Source organism: Elgaria multicarinata, chromosome 8 (genome assembly GCF_023053635.1).
Source record: "Elgaria multicarinata webbii isolate HBS135686 ecotype San Diego chromosome 8, rElgMul1.1.pri, whole genome shotgun sequence".
Taxonomy (NCBI): domain Eukaryota; kingdom Metazoa; phylum Chordata; class Lepidosauria; order Squamata; family Anguidae; genus Elgaria; species Elgaria multicarinata.
In genome coordinates, this window is record NC_086178.1 from 53,808,039 (window position 1) to 53,829,424 (window position 21,386).

The 21,386-nt window shown below is 43.8% G+C and overlaps 1 protein-coding gene across 1 annotated transcript in view; it reads right to left on the reverse strand.

The window, feature by feature from the left end:
- HS6ST1 (heparan sulfate 6-O-sulfotransferase 1) overlaps window positions 1-18,956 on the reverse strand; it is a 217,667-nt gene extending 198,711 nt beyond the window's left edge. Inside the window, exon 1 of the mRNA XM_063132441.1 lies at window positions 17,869-18,956. Coding sequence (XP_062988511.1) covers window positions 17,869-18,386 — 518 coding nt within the window. The 5' untranslated portion in view covers window positions 18,387-18,956. The remainder of the gene's footprint in view (window positions 1-17,868) is intronic.
- Window positions 18,957-21,386: the final 2,430 nt, after the last annotated feature.

Below are 21,386 nucleotides of genomic sequence, written 5' to 3' on the forward strand. Positions count from 1 at the left end.
ACAACAGCCCCAGTAGAGCGTGGGTATAGGTGGGTACATTTTTTTACTGATGTTATTTGTTGTGTTTTATTATTCCCTTCTTATTTATTGAAATGTTTGTAACGTAGGCATTTGATACAGGCTTGGATCCTAACTTTCTTTCCATGAACATAATACCACTTCACAGCACAGGCTCTTCTCCTCCCCCTTTCCTCTGTAGCCCAAACATCTGCTCCTGGGGGGTGAGCAACCCTTGAAAATAGGGTGGGATGTAGTGCGAAGGGCTGCAAATGGAGGGGCAGTTGACAGAAATGGCCTCCTCCCCACCCTTTACAGGAAGAAAGGAGTCCAAGCCTTATAGTTTATGAATTTCGTATTCTGTTTATTAATTGAGGAGTTGGGTGTTTTTCTCCCTTAGGTACTGAATTCAAATCTGATTGATACCTTATTGTAGCAAATTATTATTAGATTTTTTTTCATATTGTTTGTTTTTGATATTGCTGTATGTGGTTCGGTATGTTGTTAGCAGCTTTGAATTTCCTTTTAGAAGAAAAAGTGGGATACAAGTTTTATCTGGCTGTTATTTTAATAATGTATTAGTTTTTATATATTTTAATCAGTTTTATGTATTTTATAATATTTTGTATTTTATGTTGTTCCCCGCCTCGATCCAGAGGGAGAGGCGGGTAATAAATAAATAAATAATTATTATTACTTCTTTATTTGTTTGACTGATATCGCATCTTACCTCCAAGTAGCCCAAGGCTCCTAACCTTCCACAATCCTCCTCCTCTGCATTTTATCCTCACAACAACCCCATGGAATAAGTTAGACAGAAAGTCAGTGGCTGACCCAAAGTCACCCAGTGACATTCATGGCTGAGTAAAGACTACAACCCGTGTCTTCTGAGTCCCAGTCTAATACCCTAAGCACTATGCCACAATGGCTCTCAACACTGAGATGAAACAAACAACTGTGTTATATGAGCCACAGAGAAAGCCTTGATAGGCCAGATACAGACCAATGTTGCCTTCCCATGGTTTAGTTTGATGGACTTGATATTGATCCATGAGGTTGCACTGGACAATTCTCTTCTTTGGTAGAGAAGTAATGAACCACATTGAGGCTCTTGCGGAAGGGCTGTGAGCCTTCGGAGGAAGATCTACAGCAGATCTCGCAAGAAAGGAAGCAAGATGCTGAAGTCCTGTGAAACAGATGGAATGGAATTGCTCCCTCCAGCAACAGGAATTAAAGGGTGGTCATGGCTGGTGACTCCCTACTGCAAGGAATAGAAGGGGTTGTCTGTGTACTAGATCCATTGACTCGAGAAGTATTTGTCTCCCAGGAGCACAGATTGGAGACGTGACGGAATGGCTTCCAAAATTCATTAAATCTGCTGATAGTTATCCCCTCCTGCTTATCCACGTGAGAAGCACAGGCTATGATCACATCATGTCAAACTATGAAGCTGAAGGAAGCTCAAGGACTTTCGGGCTCAAGTGGTCTTCTCATACATACTTCCAGTCCACGGAAGAGGACTAGAAAATTTTGCAGATGAACAAATGGGCTAAGAAGATGGCATTGCTGGGAGAAATTTGGTTTCTGGGACCATGGTATGATTTCTGAATGAAGGACTGCTGGCAGGAGATGAACTGCACCTCATAAAGATTGGGAAGAATGTGTTTGCCCAAAGAATGGTGAGTTTGATCCGGGTGCGGGGACGGGGGCTCCGTCCTCCTGTGGTGGACGGAAACAAAAGCTCAGAGGAAAGGACTACAAATAAGGGCTCATGGACTGTAGCAGGAACTAGGAGAGCAGCTGTAATGGGGCCTGTTAAACCTCTTAAGAATGCAAGGAGGTCATAGGAGCTATAAAGTTCATGGCTTTCGATGTCTTTACAGTAATGCTCAGAGTATGGGAAATAAACAGGATGAGATTGAACTCTTGACTCAAGAAGGTAAATATGATTTAATAGGTATAACTGAGACTTGGCGGGATGACTCCCATGAGTAGAATATACCAATTGAAGTATATAACTTTCTCAAAAAGAACAGAAGCCCTAGGAAGGAGTTACACCATATGTTAGAAATGTACACACCTGCACAGAAATTCAAGAGGATGATCATGGTGGCTGAACTGAAAGCATCTCAGTTAAAATAAATCGAGGAAAGAATAAAAAACATACTGTGGTTGGAGTCCACTACTGACCACCCAACCAAGGAGAAGATGTGGATGGTGCTTTCCAACAGCAAATTGCAGATATTATAAGGAAGCATAAGTGTGCTGTCAGAAGGCTCAGTTATGGGCCCTGTGGTCTTCAACATTTTTATTAATGTCTTGGAGGAAGAGGTGGTGGGGAATGGTCATCAGATTTGAAGATAACACAAAATTGGGGGCGTAGAATTCAGAAACTTAGAATTCTGTCTAGAAGACAGAAGAAAACTTCAAAATTTTATTTATTTATTTATTATTGCATTTATACCCCGTCTTTTTTTCTCCAACAAACCCAAGGCGGCATACATAATCCTCCTCCTCTCCATTTTATCCTCACAACAACAACCCTGTGAGGTAGGTTGGGCTGAGAGTCTGTGACTGGCCCAAAGTCACCCAGTGGGTTTCCATGGCTGAGTGGGGACTAGAACCCGGATCTCCCAACTCCCAGTCCAAGACTTTAGCCACTACACCACACTGAAAACAGGGTAAAAAATAACGGAATAAAATTTAACAAAGCCAAGTGCAAAGTTCTTCATTTAGGAAAGAGAAATCAAATGCACACGTATAAGGTGGAGGATACCTGGCTTGTATGAAAAGGGTCTTGGAGTTGTAGTCGATCACAAGCTGAATGTGAGTCAGCAGTGTGGTGTGGCTGCAAAAAATGGCAAATGCAATTTTAGTTTGCATCAACAGGAATATAATTTCTAAATCATGGAAAATAATATTTCCACTGTACTCTGGGCTGGTCAGACTTCACCTCAAAGACTGTGACCAGTTCTATACACCAGACTTTAAGGAGGATTCAGATAGACCGGAACAAGTTCAGAGAAGGGTAATGAAGATGATCAGGAGTTTTTTTTAAAAAAAAGTCTTATGAGCAAAGATGGAAGTAACTGGATATGTTTAGCCTTGAGAAGAGAAGACTGAGGGAGGATAGGATAGCACTTTTCCAGTATCTAAAGGTTTGCCGCACAAAAGAGAGCCACAACATGTTCTCTATCATCCAAGACTTTAAGACATGAAATAACGGGTTACAGGAGGGCAGATTTTGGTTGAACATCAATTAAAAAAGCCTTCCTAATTGTCAGTGCAGTCAGGCAATGGAACCAACTGCCTCGGGCACAGGTGGTGGGCTCTCTGTCACTGGGGGTATTCAAGCAGAGACTGGACAGCCATCTGTCAGGGATGCTTTTATCTGGATTCCTGCACTGAGGAGGGGTTGGAGACTCGATGGCCTAAATGGCCGCTTCCATGAGAGACAAAAAATGCACATCCTGATATTGCTTAGCCCGCTTTCTCCCTTGATCTGTGCCAACACGCTGCTTTTGTCTAATTTCAGGTGCAGGCTTTCGTGGGAGCCGTGCAGGTTGCAGGCCTGCCAAATATTATTCGTCATCTATGCATCACCGCAATGGAAAAAAACAAAGCCAGGTTGGTAAATGCACAACTCGTACTGCAGAGAATGTACCTCACTGTGCTTATGATGGCCATTCAGACCTTGAACTCAGAAGCCCCCGGCTGGCTGGCTACAAAACCAACATTCAAGTCACTGTCAGTGTCAGTCTGAGGCACTGGGAATAATGTGCGAACACTGACCGAGTAATTGGTTTAGTTGGAAAGATAGGGCTTTCACAAGCTGCCCCCCTAAATGCCAGAGGTTTCTAGAAGTGGGCATGCATTTGCTTTTGGCACGGGGGCACAGAACATGTTTTCTTTGAGACACTGATTCATTTCAGCAGACAGCTACAGCATTAGACAGGGTAGAGCTATTCATTCTAGCTTCTTATACAGCAACACAACTTGTATCTGCCACTTTGCTTTGGAGAAACCTATTTAAGGGGAGCTTTAAAAGGCAGGGAAATGGAGAGGAAGGGGGGGAGCACAAGATTAATCCTGTCTTTTCCGATTTAAAGTATGCTAACAGAAGGAATTGTTGACCGATTATGATTACACTTTAATGCTTCTGCTCCTAGACCAACCAGCATCTCAGTTTGGAAAAGCAAAAGTAGTCAGGAACTGATGAGACAGCAATCTCCTGCAATTTGTCTCAGCAATGCAACATTGATCTCCCCCCCTCCTCCTGCACCCACCTCTATACAATGCCGTCATTGATATCCTAACAGCAATCATTACTGAAAGGAGAGGGGGGGAAGGGCCGCACACTTATTTTAAATGCACACAATTCAGTTCTATATTTACAAGATTTGGTTGGAAAAGGGAGATTGCTGATGAAAGATGGTGGGGAGCAACAGCCCCTGGAGGAGGAAACAGAGACATACCTTAAGGTGCAGGCAAATGTCACAGAGGGGTCCATGTGCATGAGTAACTTTCCATTTATGAGGCTATATCAATGAACCCTTGGAAGCATATTCTCAAAAATACCCATGATAACCCATCTTACGTAAGAGCTTAAGACAAAAGTGCCTTTCAGTTTTCAGGGGGAGTTTGAGCTGCCATTGTGGAGTTTAATTTTCAGGGGGTGATCAAAGGGTGGGTTTTTTTTCAGGGGGGGTGACAGGGTAGCCAAGGGGGGCAGGGGGAATCCAACTATTTCTGGTGCTAAGTAAAGCACTAAAATTTATTTTGCTCCTGAGAATAGTCTAAAAGTACAGGACTCCGTTCCCTCTCTGAGCACACTGCGTATTTATTTGTAGACTGTTTTACCAAATGCTATGAAATTCACATTACCGCCATCTTCTGTCAGAACACATACAAGTGGGCTCCAGAAATAGGCAAAACAAAAGGTATATTCAAAAAGTCTATTTGATAATGTTAACATTTTTAAAAAAATACTTATTATATTTGTCCTGTTAAAAAAAACTGAAGAAGAAAAAAGTTTTTGTAAATAACAAACTGCACTGAAGAAGAAAATGCCAGCAATGTAATCTGTGGCAAAGCATAAACAAAGAATCACTGGTTCAGAAGCCAGAGTTATGTAACAAGATGTGGCACTAGCATAAAAATCACTAATTACAAATCACCGTTTTCTTCTTAAAGATGACAGGCAATTGCCAAGAATTGTTTCTCTGAAAGGGCCTCTCAGCTGTTAAGATGCATTTAGCACTAACCCAATGTAAAACAGAGCACAGCAGAGTAAATTTAGATGTATTTTAGATATCACCTGTGTAAAGTCAACAACAATTCAGGAAGAAATGTAATGGCTGTGATTAAAAGAAAATGTATGACAAAGTAACTATTTAGATCCATGTGGTTAGAGATAAAATCTCTCATCGGCTTCCCCACCTCCGCCAGTTTTTGAGAATCCTCTGCCCTTGAAAGGAAGGCATTGAAAAGCTGCTTGTCTCTTCCATCCAGGTTTCTAGACCTTCCTGTATACTGCTCTGATCAAAATTCCCTTAAGGTGACTGGCACTGCTCAAGAGTCCCAAAGGTAATGCTTACCCAGCAGCACCTCTACTGAATGCTTTGAGATGCACGGTTGAAAAGCAAATCACCTTTCAATTAAGATCAAGACAAGAGCCCCAAGTCCCATTTCAAGGGACAAGGAACATCTCATGCAGTTAGACCTAATCAGAAACCCTCCAGGGAAGAAGGATTTGAACATTTCTTAGATTATGATATAAGGAAGCAGGTGTTCAAAGGCAAAAGTGGCACATTTTTAAAGTATGCTCCAAGTACACAATGACATTCCTAACTATACTTATATGCTCATGAGCTAATAAATACAACAACAACAGCATTTGTATAGTGCTTTCAAGCATTCAAAATACTTCACATGCATTTAGTTCTAATCCCTACAACAACCCTGTAAGGTAAGTCAGTATTATTGTCCCCCATATTGCAGATGGGGGGATTGAGGCCGAGACACAGTGGCTTGTTAAAGGCCACCTAATGAGTTCACAGCAGTGGTGAGATTCAAACTGGGAGCTCAGTCTCTTAGCCACTATGCTACACCAGCTCAGTGTAAGTAATCCGGACTCTTACAAGTGGGAAATTTTGTTTCAAAAGCAAAAATATATTACCCTTGTAGTGTTTCTTTCAAAGTGCTCTTTGCTTTCAGCAGGCGGTGACCTTTACAAACGATTTTACTTTAAGGAATTGTGTATTCTTTAAGGCGTCCTCCACTAGTAAAAATTCACAAAACCCACTAACTATGTCTGCTCTGCCCACAAACATGAGTATTTGTAATATAGGCAGAACAAGGCTGGTTTCACAAGAGATGCTTAATCAGGATCTATTTTTTAAAAAAGCGATCCTGCCTAGAATCTACATGCACTCTAACCACTAAGTTCTTCTTTTTTCATGCACCAGGGATGGGAAACTTCTTTTCCTTGAAGGCTTTTGACCCATGTAGCCAATGGTGGCAGCCAAACATGGGCAGAGTTTACAGGATCTTGCCTAGCTCTTTCCCTCTTTGACTCACCCCCACCCATTCTTGAGTGATCTCTTGTGCACACGAAATGGACAAGAAACCGCTGTTCTCAAGAGATACAGTCTCGAGAGTAAGAATAGGCACTCAGAGCCTGGAGAGCTGGAGGATGTTGAGGGGCAGGTGCATGAAATTTGGCTGAGAGTCAAATATGGGCCCTATTGTTCAGGTTCCCTACCCCATTTGTATACCATGGACAACATTCACATATTCCAGACTAGAATGTGACTGGGTTCACACAACATGGTAACCCATACTAAAGGCTTCAGTATGTGTGGAGTGTGGGTTGTCATTGAACCTTAGGTTATTGCATTGTCTGAACTAGCTGCACTAACAAACTATGGTTTGTTAACTACAAACAACCCACAGGTCACAACCCAACAACCACACAACGGATCTCTTCATGGGTTTTTCATGGTTAACAAACTACTGTTTGTTAGCACGGCTGGGTTCAAACTGCACAATAACCCATGGTTCAACAACTGATGGCTCAACCCTTGAGTATGGGCTATTGTATAGTCTGAACCCAGCCTATACATTCTTAGCATCACTTAAAAAATGCCATAGCAACACTGTCCAGCCAAAAAGATTATTTTTAGGGAAATAAATCTAATCCTTACTGTAGCCTTCCTCAACCTGGTGACCTCCAGATGTGTTAGACTGCAACTCCCATCATTCCCAGCCAGCATGGCATTGGTCCAACACATCTGGAAAGCGTGAAGACCAGGAAAGATGCACTCCTATATGCTGTGGGAAAACAAGCGAGGCAAATATAAAGGTGTTGCTTTAGAGTTAAAATAACCAGATATTGGACTGACAAATCCGTTATTCCAATTCCCACAGGAACAATGGAAAACAAAGCAGGCCTTCTCCAGCCAAAGTTAAGTACTTTAAGTACCCCATTGATTTCAATGGGAGAATTAAGCACATGCTTAAAATTATTCCTACTGAAAATCAATGGGACAGGAAAATGGTTTGGGTTTTGTTTTGTTTTCTGCTAGGTTCTATCCAGTTTACTGATAAGCAACCCCAGCTCCAGAACAAAAGGAACTTATAGTAGCAAGCATCATTCCTTCCAATCTTCTGCCATGCTACAGTTGCTCTCTTCATTTTATTTTGGAAGTGTCCAGTTGAAACATTCCCTCCCTTGCCAACCAGAATATAACCATATGAAGTTGCCTCCACAGTTAAAACCACTGTGAGAACTGAAAACAAAGACAGCTGGTTTTTCTCCATCAGAGACAACAACAAGAACACCCATCCCGAATTGCCACTGGAAAAGAGCAGCTTCTGGAGAAACAAGACTCAGAGCCAATAGCATCCGTGTGTGTAAGAAAGATTCTTTTTTCAGATCTAATACAATTTTTGAAACTGTTCTTCTACCCTCAAACTTGCAAGTCTGAGAAAACAGCAATTCACCAAAACTGCTCGGTAATAACTAGGGCAGAGTTGGGGAACTTGAAGGCTGAATTCAATTTCACAGGAGCGTGTGTGCGTGTGTGTTGTATTCCAGACATGAGTTGGGCTGAAGGCAAAGACCATGGGGCCAAAAATACCCCCCCACACACACACACAAAAGCCAGCATATTGTAACTTAAGGCTCTTATTGCAAATAACTAAGCCTCAGGAGAGGCATTTCAACCTTTTAGAATTGGGGGGGGGGGACTGCACAAAAGCCAGGAAATGACCAAACAGGGGCAGATTAGAGAAGGGTGGGTAGGGGAAATTTGGCTTCAGCCCTTCCCCACACTGGAGGACTAGCTATTTTGTTTAAAGGAACAAGGGGTTTTCCAATGCAAAACAGTTTTGGTTTGTGCTTTGTCTACAAAATACATGACTATAAAGCACTAGTAGTCATGTCTCATTTGACCTGTGCACCGCTAAGGTCTACCATAAACATATGTACCACTGGCTCTTCATACACACAAGAATACACCTCCCCAAAGCTATCAATACGTGGACTAGGATCAGGTTATCAAGAGAGTAGGAAGTGTAGTGCAGACACAGGTCACATGCAATGCTGAAAAGAGAAAGATGAGAAGTAGTGTAATAAAACGGTTAGAACGGGGGTGGGAATTCTGTGACCCACCAGATGTAGTCAGAGTACAGATCCCATCATTTTTGACCATTGGCTATGCTGAGAGGACTTGGGGAGTCCAAAAACATCTGGAGGTTCATAGATTCCCCATCACAAGGTTAGGTTGTCTGTTTAATAAGAACCACATTCAAATTTATGCTCAGTCAAAAAGCTCACTGGGCTACCATTGGCCAGGGACTCTGTTAAGGTATAAATGTAATAATTAAAAATACAGGCCTACTCAGGAGTAAGTTCACTATCAAAACAAGACCACCATATATTCAAAGAATAGAGCCACTGCCTTCTCTAGCAACAGAAAACCTGAGCTTCTTCCTCTCTCCTGTAAGTAGAAAAACAGACGTTTATGCTAAGCAAGCTTAGGGGTTTACTTCTTACATTATCTTATCCCATTCTTCCTCACAGAAGCTCAGGGCAGCATCCAAGGTCCACCTCTGTGAGGCAGAGAGAAGTATAACTGGTCCAGGGTAACCTAGGGAGCTTCATGGTGGAGTAAAAAAAAAACCCTGAGCCCAGATCTTTCTGGTCCAGCCTTCCCCAACCTAGCGCTCTCCAGGTAAGCTAGACTGCAACACCCATGATTCCCAGCCAGCATGACCACTTGCTACCCTGAGCTCTTTGGAGAGGCTGGGAATGATGGGAGTTGCAATCCAACACATGTGGAGGGCACCAGATTGGGGAAAGCTCATCTAAACACAACATATACTAAACATTAAAGCTCTCATCTGAAAGGAGCACTGAAAGAAGCATTTTTGCATGGCAGCATGCCAAATGGTGGGCATAATGTTTGGAAAATAGCCTGCCCATGTAGATATACCAAACTATGTAGAGTCTCAAGACTGGCACTGCACATTACTGAAACTGTTGGCACTGTTAGGGAAACTCCCTGTCCAACGAAAAGTTACGGTCCCCATGTGGCATCTGAGCTCCTCTGTGGGGGCTAAAACGTTTGGATCAGCCCATATCACATGGTGAAATGTTTTACTACTTGGGAGATTATGAAGTCCCTGATTATTCCATCCCTACAAAGTGTTCTACTATATTACCTTTCTTTTACGGGAAGTGCTCTTAATGGCTCTTACAGAGTATGAGAGAGAGAACTCTTAACAGGGAAATCCTGTGCATGTTTATTCAGAAGTAAGTCCCACTGTGTTACTCGTAGCTTGATGTGCACTGATGGCAACCTAAGAGAGTATATTTATTTGAGTTTCCTGTGTTAGCCCAGAGGCTGTGTCACAAACCCACCCAAGTATTTCATTTACGGGGCAGTTTTGCAAGGTACATTTTCAAAATCCGATTAATACATTAATACATTAAAATCCGATTAATTTGTGAACCCCCCCAGAGAGCTCCGGCTATTGGGCGGTATAGAAATGTAATAAATAAGAAATGTAATAAATAAAATAAATAAATAAATAAATAATACAAGTAGACAAAGAGAAGGGGGTAAATCGAAGGGGTTTCTGTTGGCTTTAGTGAACCAAGCAACTTACAGTGCAATCCTACATGTGCCTAGTCAAGAGTAAGCCCCGCTGTGTTTAGTGGGGCTTACTCCCAGGTAAGTGTAGGTAGTATTGCAGCCTTAGTTACAAAACCCTGACCTTCATTTTGAAAGAAAGTTCCCACTATGCTTAGCAGAGGCCGAACATTTAGAAATGTGTGCTATGTCCAGAACTGGTGCCATTGCGGGCTCTGGCTACAACATGAACATGGTTGCATAGATGGTCAATTGCCCACAATATAGATGCAATTGACTTCAGTGATCTGCATCAGAAAAGCAAATTTCTTCTACCCTTTGTTTGACAATAACACTACAGGAGTATTACTCCTTGTTTACATTAGAATAAGAGACTTAATTTGCGAGAATAACCATCCCACCCCCCACCCCAAAAACACAATTAGCCCCCAGTACAGCTATTATGATGTTAGCAGGGGTACAGTGTATAAGGCAAATGGCAGTAGAAGTGTCCAGCTATGCTACACTTCTAAAACACTTTTCAACCCCACTTGCAGGAGCTTTTTCTGGGCATAGGGGAAGGCCCATAGCTCAGAACAAAGCACATGAGTTGCATGCAGATGGTTCCAGGTTCAATCCGTGGTATTTCCAAGTAGGGCTCGGAAAGACCCGTCTTGAGTTTCCGCAGGGCCACTGCCAGTCAGTACAAAATACTGAGGTAGATGGTGCGACTCAGTATAAGGCAACTTTATATGGTCACAGGGCTATTGGGATGTTCCTCCAAATGCTTTCTTGTGTGATAAGAACATAATAAGAGCCCTGGTAGATCAGACCAAGGGTCCATCTAGTCCAGCTCTGTTCACACAGTGGCCAACCAGCTGTCAACCAGGGACCCACAAGCAGGACACGGTGCAACAGCACCTTCCCACCCATGTTGCCCAGCAAATGGCGTGCATAGGCTTACTGCCTCTGCTACTGGAGAGGCAGTAGCCATCAGGACTAGAAGCCATTGATAGCCTTCTCCTCCAGGAATGTATACAACCCCCTTTTAAAGACATCCAAATTGGTGGCCATCACCACATATTGATGGCCACCAAGCAACAGAGCATGTGAGCAAGGTAGGTGAGCAAGGTTACTCAGGGCCTCCTGCACCCAACTCTCTGCTCTGCCACTGAGGAGCACAGAATGGACCCTGAGCATTTATACACAATGTCAAGTTAGTGTATGTAAAACATCTCAAGTCAGCCTGGCTCTTGGCATGATGTCACCAGAGCTTCCAAATGTGCACACAATGGATAACCCAGATTTTGCAGCAAGGGAGAAAGAAGCGATACCAAGCTGTGAAAGTCCATAGCACAACATGCAAACAAAAGCAACCACAGTGCTAAGGGCCTGCCATTTCATTTAAAACTTCAAGGGGTCAAAATAGCTTGCCAGAGATGGTTGAGAAGTAAGTCATCCCATTGATCTATTTAACAATATTTAAGCCTCGAGAGACAGACAGGTCTATTTCTGTCCAGATCCTTGTTGGTAATTCACTCATTGTAACAAACAACCAGCCAAGTCACTTGATAGCAGAGTATTTTTTATTATTTTAATTTTGAGACTGTGATCACAGGAGGGGTGTTCCCAACAGTTTTGCAAGCAGTGAGAAATCCAAATGAAAAGCTCAGCAGGTAGACTTCTGTGATAGACTCACACAAATGTGCACACAAAAACAAGATTAAGTAAGCCTACGAAGGAAGCTCATGTTTTTTAAAAAAGTACATTGGGGGACGTGGGCAGAGGCAAAGAAATGGAGGGTGTGGGAGGAAAGGCACAGAAAGAGAGAGGCAAGGCAGTTCTCTTCTCAGCAGCAGAATGTGGCAGCTCTTCCACACTAACCAAGTGCTTGCATTAAGGAGTTTTAAGAAGTTGCTTGCCTAGTCAATGGCTCAATTCAGACAACACCTTAGTCAACACAGTGTGAAAACTCCACTCCATGGTTGAGTTTTTAGGAGTTACTCCCCACACAACATATTCTAACTCCACCATTGTGTGACTGTCAGCTACCATGGAGTTAAGTAAAATCCATTGTGACAGTTGATTGACAATTCCTCCACCCTGTCTCCTCCCCCCCCCCTGGTCCTCCTGATGGTATCCCATCAGCCATTGCTGCAAAAAACCGAAATAATCCCGACAGACTTCCTAGAACGATACTTGGTTTTTTGCCACTCTTGCCAGGCCACTCTGTAGCCAGTGGGAAAAGTCAACTCCACACAACAGAAAACTCCACGGAGCCCTCAACATAACACGCAACACAACAGTTGTGCAGGAACTCTCCTCTGCACAGTGTGGATATTCCGCGTGGAGTGTTTTCCAAAAACCTCCACCGTGGTGTGGAGTTTTCCCCTCCAGACAACACATTTCTCAACAGTGGTGTAAAAACTCCACCGTGGAGTTCTAAAACCACTGTTGATACCATGTTGTCTGAACTCACCAATGTCTGTCAAGCAAAAATATTAAAAAGGATGCTCTTCATCAATCCCCTCCCTGTTTGGAGCTAAAAGCTGCTTGGGGAGAAGGGATTTCCATAGGGTATGTCACCATGTCCCTCAACCTTCAGAGCAGCCATGTGGGAATACTAATTAGCAATACAAAGAGAGAACATGATCATGGATTTTCTGCACAATGCCTGGTTTGGCCCTCAACAAACATAGGAGGTTGGTCTACTCTTATATGTAACTGTACAGAAGAGGGTAACTGTATTAAGCTTCAATTCTACACACACTTACCTGGGAGTAAGTCCCCTTGAACAGAGACTTACTTCTGAGTAGACATGCACATGACTGTGATGTTAATTTTTTGCCTTCTTGAATAATAAACAATAATCACAGCCACCCATCTATCAGCTCTTTGGGACTTGCACATGTCTTGTCCTCTTTTTCATGTCATGAAATAAAATCCTGTATGGCTCTCTGTGAGGCAGATCTATCCACATGTGAGCCGTGGTTAATATATTGTTCATAAAGTATAGGGGGAAAAGATCATATACCAAATGTGCATAAAATTTATTTATTTATTGCATTTCTATACCGCCCAATAGCCGAAGCTCTCTGGGCGGTTCATCAATATTTGTCCCTCCCTGCAAACTCAACCCTGCTATCCATTTATGGAACTGGGGGTCAAAGAAGAGGTGTGGGCTTTTAATTGTAATCCATAAGATACTGTAATACTGTGTGTTTGTCTAATAACAATATTTCTGCTCTTCATCCACCTTCTCCCAAACTACAAAAATGTGTTTGAACATCCAGCATTGGGGTCAATGTGATGTCATCACAGAGCCTTTGGGAAAGACAAGAAGCAATTTAAGAGCTCCTTATGAAAATGGCCTTGATGTTGTAGAGTACAACTTGGAGCAGGAAAACAACAATGACCAATGCATCCTGAATGCATGTACTATACACAGGCTACGGAATGTAGTGCAAGAATGCACTTAGCAGTGCTAAAATGGCACCGCTTACAAGGTTAACAATCTTTTAGCTCATGATTTGTATGTATTTATGAGCAGTGCTGAACGACCTTCAAGAATGCCTGTAAGACACTGACAATGTGCATTAGAGAAATTCAAGCAATCCCCCTCCCTGAACAAACATATGGCTTTCCTACACTTAGAGCTCTGATGCAATAACTTGAAAGAGCACATTAGTGAATAGCAAATTACTGAATGGAAGAAACTGCTACATCAATTCAAAATGGTACGCCTGGTAGTTGCACTTGAGAAAAAAGAGTTTCAGGCTACAATCCTACACACACTTATAGAAGCCCCATTGAACTTCACAGGACTTGTATCTGAGCAGACATGTACAGAGTATGGCACTTTTAAGTGACCAGTAGCCTGCTCCTATGCATGTGTACTCTGAAGTAAGTGCCACTGAATGGAACTTATTTCCGATATGCATTCTTAAAGATTGCAGGCTAAGATTCTTCAAGTGAAATGCATTTGCAGTGACGTTTCTATTGGCTGCTCTTTCAAATAAAAATGTAAACTGCAACCCCAATTTCAACAGGAAGCGAGCTCTGTGAATCTCAAAATCTTGCACATACTTCCAATAACAGACTGGTTCAACAAAAGGTATCACCCAACGAATTTTCCTTCTCTCAGCAGGCTCTGTAATGTGTGCCAGACATGAAAAGCATAGGCTGTTCCATTACCCCAGATACATTATTCAGAGGGGGGAAATGAAGTGATACAGTCACCACTGTAGTGGAAATAATGCAAGAATGAATCCCTTTTCTATCCCAACAAAGGAAATTCGCTCCACCAGTGGTTTTACATAAACAGCTCTTGTTTATGAAGCCAGATTTCATTACAAGCAGGAGAAATGTTATCTTTCTGTGGACATGCTGAAATGGACTGCAGTACAATAGGCCTATGTGATAGGACAATATTAGAGAGTCAGCCAGCAGCTCTTGTTTATCATTATCAAAACATCCCCCAGTACAGAGTTAATGAGTGGCCAGAACATTGCATATTAAAAAGGCAAGGTTATGAATAGCAGATTGCTAAACCTCCACAGCACCACAGATCCTTCATGGCTAAACATCAAGACTTCCTTCAACTTAAGCATCAGGCAAACAGATAAAAAGGACAAGCCAAAGCTGAACATTAGAACATTCATATTGGGATGTTATTCTCTATGCCATTTTCCCCCAATACATCTGCAATCCTATACACACTTACCATTGAACTCAATGGGATCAGATTGTAAAATAATGATAGCTGCCAGTAGCATCAGACCCCAGAGAAATAGAATTCCCAAACCACTGGTCATTGTAAAGCCAAGATATTTAATCCCTTAAATTATAAAGTTCATCATAAATACAGCCTTTAAAATCATTTCTCAATTCTCTGGGATAACTTAGCCAATGCAAGTAATTTAGTGGTCATTGCTAACCCAGCAAACACATAAAAAATCCTTACTTTCTCAAGCCTAACTTTTCCTTGGTCTAATAAAAAGAAAACCATTTCAAGATCAACATGTAAGTTTTATTTCAAGAGAGAAGACATGCCACAGACCTGTCCATAAATGCAAGGTTAATGATTTGCTAGCTGGGGGTCAAAGTTCAGATTGTTTCCCTCTTTAATGCAGAAGCCCCAAGCTCATCAGCATAGATGTGAGATATTTTCCTACATTATAATGGCTCATGCAAGTAAATACAGTAAACACAGAGACATTGTTTGCAAGTGTTCACACATGTTTGTCTTTGTAGAAAAGAAATCTAAATAGACTTTGGATATGTTCCCTAATTTGAAACTCCTGAGTCAGCCTCCATCAACAACAAAGCATAGGACAGCTTTAGAGTGATTAGCACCGATATTCACTAAGATGGGTTGAAAAACCAGCAACAACAGCAGAATCAATAAATATAATTAATAACTGCATGCAACACCACATGCTGAAGAAGTCTAACTGAACTAAGGCAAAGGGGAGGGGGGGGAGAGAAAGAAATGGGCATAGCAGCAGAAATAAGCAAAATATCCTCCTGTTCTGCTTCCCAAGGCTGACTGGAAGGATTATAAAGGATATTAACAATATACATGTACAGCACATGGCATTAATAAATGTGAACATAAAATCCTGTGGCACTATGGGAGCTAAACTTTGGAACAAAAGACTCCGAAGGGTAGAAATAACCAATGATTTACAGCCACTATGTAGAACATATTCCAAAATATTAAAATTAGGAAGAAAGGTATCAGAAGCATTTCTGATGGTGAGAAGAAATAAAACCAGTCCTGAAGATCAGAAGTAACCTAACCTACAGAAAAGACCAAGTGATATAAAAAGAAATAACAGGAACAGGGAACACTTTTATTTTAAAGTTAAGATATAAGAAAAAGAAGTAAGAGGTAGAAGAAGAATGCAGTGGGAAGCATGCCTGGTGATAACTTCCCTTGCTTCCAAAAGATTGAGGCTTAGCTGCCTGTCTTTCAGAACCACAACAATCCAGATAAACGGAATGGAATTCACAAGCAAACACAGAAAGAGATGTTTTGGTGGTTACAATGTGGAAGGGCTCGATGCAAATGCACATTTAGGCAAAGGGGTATGCAACCAGATCAGGAACGAAAGATGCTTTGCAACAAGGAAGATTTATGCCACCTCAAAAGGAAGACAGGATGCACGGGCTATCCAAGCAGGTATGTCAGTAGGGTAATTGGAAGAGGAATGATGAAAAACAAGACAGTCTAAGAGAAAAGTAGCTACATTTAAAGGCATGGCTACAACATAGGACAAGGACATGCAGGCAAGAATACAGTGTATTCCTTAAATAATGTACGCTGTAGGTAATTTGGATGGGAGAGAAGATTACAGAAGAGGAAAACTGGCACCAGTAAGGTATGTTGAGTAGGATCCAGTCAACAAAGACAATGCTCAAATAGCATGAAAGTGAGGCAAAAAGTATAGGCACTCTCAAAGGTACCTAGCATAGGGAGCACAATGCCCAGAAATACAATGCTAAGGTGTAATATAGGTAGCATTGTGCCTTTTTCTGCGCTACATGGTCTATAGCGCAGAAAAATAAGAGCAACTATAAGAGTCAGGACTGTGAGGTGCAGGCAGCAGAGCAAGAAAAAGGTCTGTGGTTGACAGGATGCAAAGCCCATATTCAGCATGTGGGTGATGTGGGAATCCCAGGAGCAACCTCCCAGAGTGTGAAAGCTGAGAGAAGAGAAGCAGAGCTTCAAAACTGCTTGAAAACTACATGCGCAATCTGACCCAGAATGTTTGCCCCTCTGTTTCCATATGTGTGGGGATTGGCTGTAGTGGGGAGGAGGGAATGGCACTCTGCACTTACTCAGAAGTCCTCTTCTTTAACGCTAGGCTGCAAATGTAGGGAGGGAGGGGAAAGGGGATCTAGCCAGTGAGTATTAGAGCCCTGATATTTAAAATGGGTTATGGGACCAAGTTCATTGGTCAATTAAAGTCTTTGGGGAAGGCAGGCTCTGGAGAGTAGAGAACAGGGAAGGACAGTAACAGTATGGGACTGTGGCACAAGGGGAGATGGATATTGTAAGGTACATTGGGGTATAAGAAAGGTTGCTGTGGATTGTCAGAGCTCCTGTTACAGACTGAACAGCTATTAAAGGCGCATACAGGGCAAGGGGAGAATGAAGGGATCTATTCCAAGAACACCTTGGCAAGACTAAGTTGGTATGTTGAGGATACCGACTGTGCAAAGGAGCCTGGCAGGTAGCAAAGCAGTCGTGCTTGCAACTATATTTGCAACCTGCTGCCCAAAGTGGGTTGAGCAGCAGCAGTGCAGTAAATGCAGGTCGAGTAGCGAGGCAAACTCTTGGGTGAGGGAAATGCAGGAGCGCCAAGCCACGGGTGAACTGTTCCCTCAGCCTTATCCTCAAACTGACCAGAGTAAATGGCAGAAGCAGGCGGTGGGAAAGGCCAAGCTCCAAGACCTGAGGCAACGACTGGCAAGGAGAATCAGCCAGGCGATCCAGGCACCGCAACTGCCAGGTAGATTCAGAAAGCAGACCCAGACGTGAAGCTCACATGGTGACCCTGGGTCCCACCTTTCTAGCTTATGCTAACCTACCTCACAGGGTTGTTGTGATGACAAAATTGGGGGAGGGAGTAAGAGACACCTGTATATAAATAACGATTAGCTGCAAGCTAGTGGGGTGTGGATAGAAGAGAGAAAGAGACATTTTCTTCCTCCTCCTCGGTGGCCTCACCTGGGCGGTTTGGCGGCGGCGGTCTCTCGCTTGTCCAGCACGCCGGGCACGCAGTTGGTGAGCTCGGTCCAATCGGCGTGCAGCCCGCAGCTCCAGCCGGTGGAGAAGCGCGAGAAGAGCCAGGTCTCCCTGCGGTTGGGCCGGTAGCAGGTGCACTTCTTCTGGCCCGGCCGGCAGTCGCAGGGCACCTCGAGGCGCACGTTCTGCACCAGGTGGCGGCCGAAGGTGGTGCCGCCCGTCTTCTGGATGTGCAGGAAGACGATCACGTCGTCGCCCTTCATGTCGAAGGCCAGCTGGCGCTCCAGCTCGCGCACGGGGAAGTAGTACTTCTTCACGTAGTGCGGGTCCGGCGTGGGGAAGAGGTCGAGCTCGTCCTGGTACGAGCGCACGCTGGGCGAGCCCAGGCTCAGCCCCGGCCCCACATACTGGTACAGGATGAGCATGAAGCACACCGAGCCCGCCACGATCAGCAGGAACTTGCTGTTCCTCTCAACCATGGTCCTTCCAGCGCGCTTCATATGTCACCATCTCCCAGCGAGGGGGAGGCGGCGGCGGCAGCGGCGACTGCTTCTGCTGACGGCGCCCAGCTCTTCTGCTCCCCTTTGGCTGCTCAGCCGCTTCCAAACAAACCAACAACAAAAAGAACCGAGGCTGCCTTTGGCAAAGAGCGCGCGCGGGGGGCGGCGGCGGCGGGGGGAATCCCCTGCCCCTCTCCTCCTTCTCCTTCCTCAGTCAGATCCGCAAAGGGGGGAGGCGAGAACCAGCCACTGGGGACGCGGTCGGGGGGGGGGGGCGCAGAGAGCGGTTCCAAATGACCCCCTTCCCCCAGTTCCGCCTCCCCTTCCAGCCGCGTCCCGCCTCCGCCGACGGGACTTTGCCTCCTCGTTGGCCCCGGCTCCAAGCCCGGGCGCGCACCACACACAGCAAGAGCAACCACGGCAGCCCTCTGGGCTCTTGTGCGGGGCTCGCCGCCGCCGCACGCTACTTCAAGTCCTTCCTGCCTGGCTTCCTATTGCCGAGCCCCACCATGATCCGAGCCCAGCATGCACAGCGCCGCCGCCACCTCCTCCTCTCCCTCAGCTCGCAGCTCCAGGCGCACACTGGAGAAGGGAGAGCGAGAGCAGCGGCAGCACATACAGGCACGCCGCAAAGCCAGCGCTTCTGGAGGCTCCCGAGTTGCAAGCGCCCGCCCGCAGAAGATTTTGCGGTGGGTGTGCGCGCTTGCAGCTGCTTTCTGGACTGTTTCACTTCCTCTTTCACTTATCCAAAGCCTACCAATGGGGAAGCGCAAGGAGCGGGTCTGCTCAAGTTCAGGGGCACTTACGTTCATTATTCTCACGACTGACGCCGTTTAGTCTTCTTGGGTTGTACCCCCCCTCCCCCGGATTTTTTGAATATTTGCATAGTTGGCAGAAATTCAACAGGTTCTGCTTTTCTCTTGCGTGAAAAGCAGTGATGGGTAAAGATTGTGGGGGAACAGCCTTGCTGCTTTATATTGGAGAGCCACTAGTGGTGAAATATTGTCCTCATCAGAGGCGCCTTTTTCTATTTTTAAATTAAAATGCAGTCTTGACATAGTGAGCTAAACGGTGAGGATTCAATATAGTTTTTTACAAACAAAAATAATAGCAACACTTTTCTTTTGGGGACCTTTGAGGGTACCACCACAAGCATGTTTTAACATGTTTGCCGGCCAGTTAAAATATAAATGAGTGTGTGTTGTATGAGTTTCATCAGTCAATCTAGAAAGTTCTACAAGAAAACAGTCTTTTTTTATAGATGACCTGAAGAGACTGCCTTTTTTTTCTTTCTTTCTTTTTGCCCTCCTCAGGGTCCCTTATCTGCAGAGGAGCCAAATTACGAGGCCCCAATCCTATACCTACATTTGGGAGAAAGTGTGTGCCTAGATATGTATTGGATTGGGTTCCCAGAGCCACAAAGTGACAACCGCTTGATGAGATTTGAAATGTCTCACTGATACACTCACTCCACACCTGTAATTCCCACTTAAAGGAAATACATGAATACTTTGATTTAAGAAAGAATATTGTCACTGTTTTTGTAATGTCTACTTCCACTAAGGTATGGTGACCGTATGGAAAGGAGGACAGGCTCCTGTATCTTTATCAGCTGTATAGAAAAGGGAATTTCAACAAGGGTCATTTGTAAGTTTGCAGCACCTGATGAAATTCCCTCTTAATCACAATTAGAGTGACCAGATACAAAAGAGGGCAGGGCTCCTGCAGCTTGAACTGTTGTGATGATGAGGGAATTTCACCATGTGTTACATGCATACAAATGACACCTGCTAAAATTCCCTTTTCTATTCAGCTGTTAAAGATACAGGAGCCCTGTCCTCCTTCCAATATGGTTACCTTATAGGAAGGTGCAAGCAGCAAGGCTACCAGGAGGAGCCTTGCTGCTTTCTCTGCTGTGGCACCCTGGCTGTGGAATGAGCTCCCTAGAGAGGTTCGCCTGCCACCTAGGTTCGACACCAGGTGAAGACCTTATTCTCCTAGTATTTTAACAGTTTTTCATCTTAGTCTTTTAACATTGTTTTAAATTGGCATTTTAAATCTGTATAAATCTCTCTATTGCTGCTCAGTTTTTCCCTGGTTGTGCTTTTATATAGTATTTTTATTGTGCTTTTATACTGTTGTTTGTTTTATACTTTGATTTGTGTCTGATGGTTTTAACTTTTGTGAACCGCCCAGAGAACTTCGACTAGTGGGCAATATAGAAATGCAATAAATAAATAGAGAACTCTCATGAAAAACTGGTGGGTGTGTGGGTGGGTGTGTCCCCCCCCCCCCCCGCACTCTCCCTTTTCAACTGGAACTGCCCCCTTCACATTAGTCTCAGTAATCCCTTTATTGTGATGTCACAAATGATTGCTATTCTGATGTCACAAAGACAGGATTACGAAGATGGGAAGTGGTGGAGAATACATAGCAGAAGCACCAACAGAGGCCCACAGTTAAGGAAAACCTGAGAAAGCCTGACATGGCTGTGAGAATGAATCCAGCAACACCAATATTGCTTATATGGAAATGGATTTGCCACATGCTTTTATGGAGCTTAAAGGCAATTACATTTAAAAGGCAGCACACTTGGCAACCAACATGCTTACAACTTTTAAAAAAGAAAGATAAAAGGAAACAAGTGTTATGAGTAGGGTTTGCAGCTCAGAAGATCTTGCCACCAATCGTGGTTTTCACAATTGCTGGCTGTGGAAGGAGATGCTGGGGTGGGTGGGTAGAGTGCAGAACATACACATCTAAATGGGCTAATCTTGCTTCCAGGAAGGGCTGCTCTTAAGAGTAACAGAGGTCAAGGAAAAGCCAGAAAGTGAGCAGTAAAACTGCTATAATTTTGACATTAGTTGTAAATACGTGACAATAAAACTGATGCTAAACCAACTCCTGAAAGGAGCATACATAGCCAAGAAGAACCTCACTGCTCTGCGTTTGTTGCACACTGTCGGCTGGATCACATGTTGGCTGAGACAGGAAAGTTTG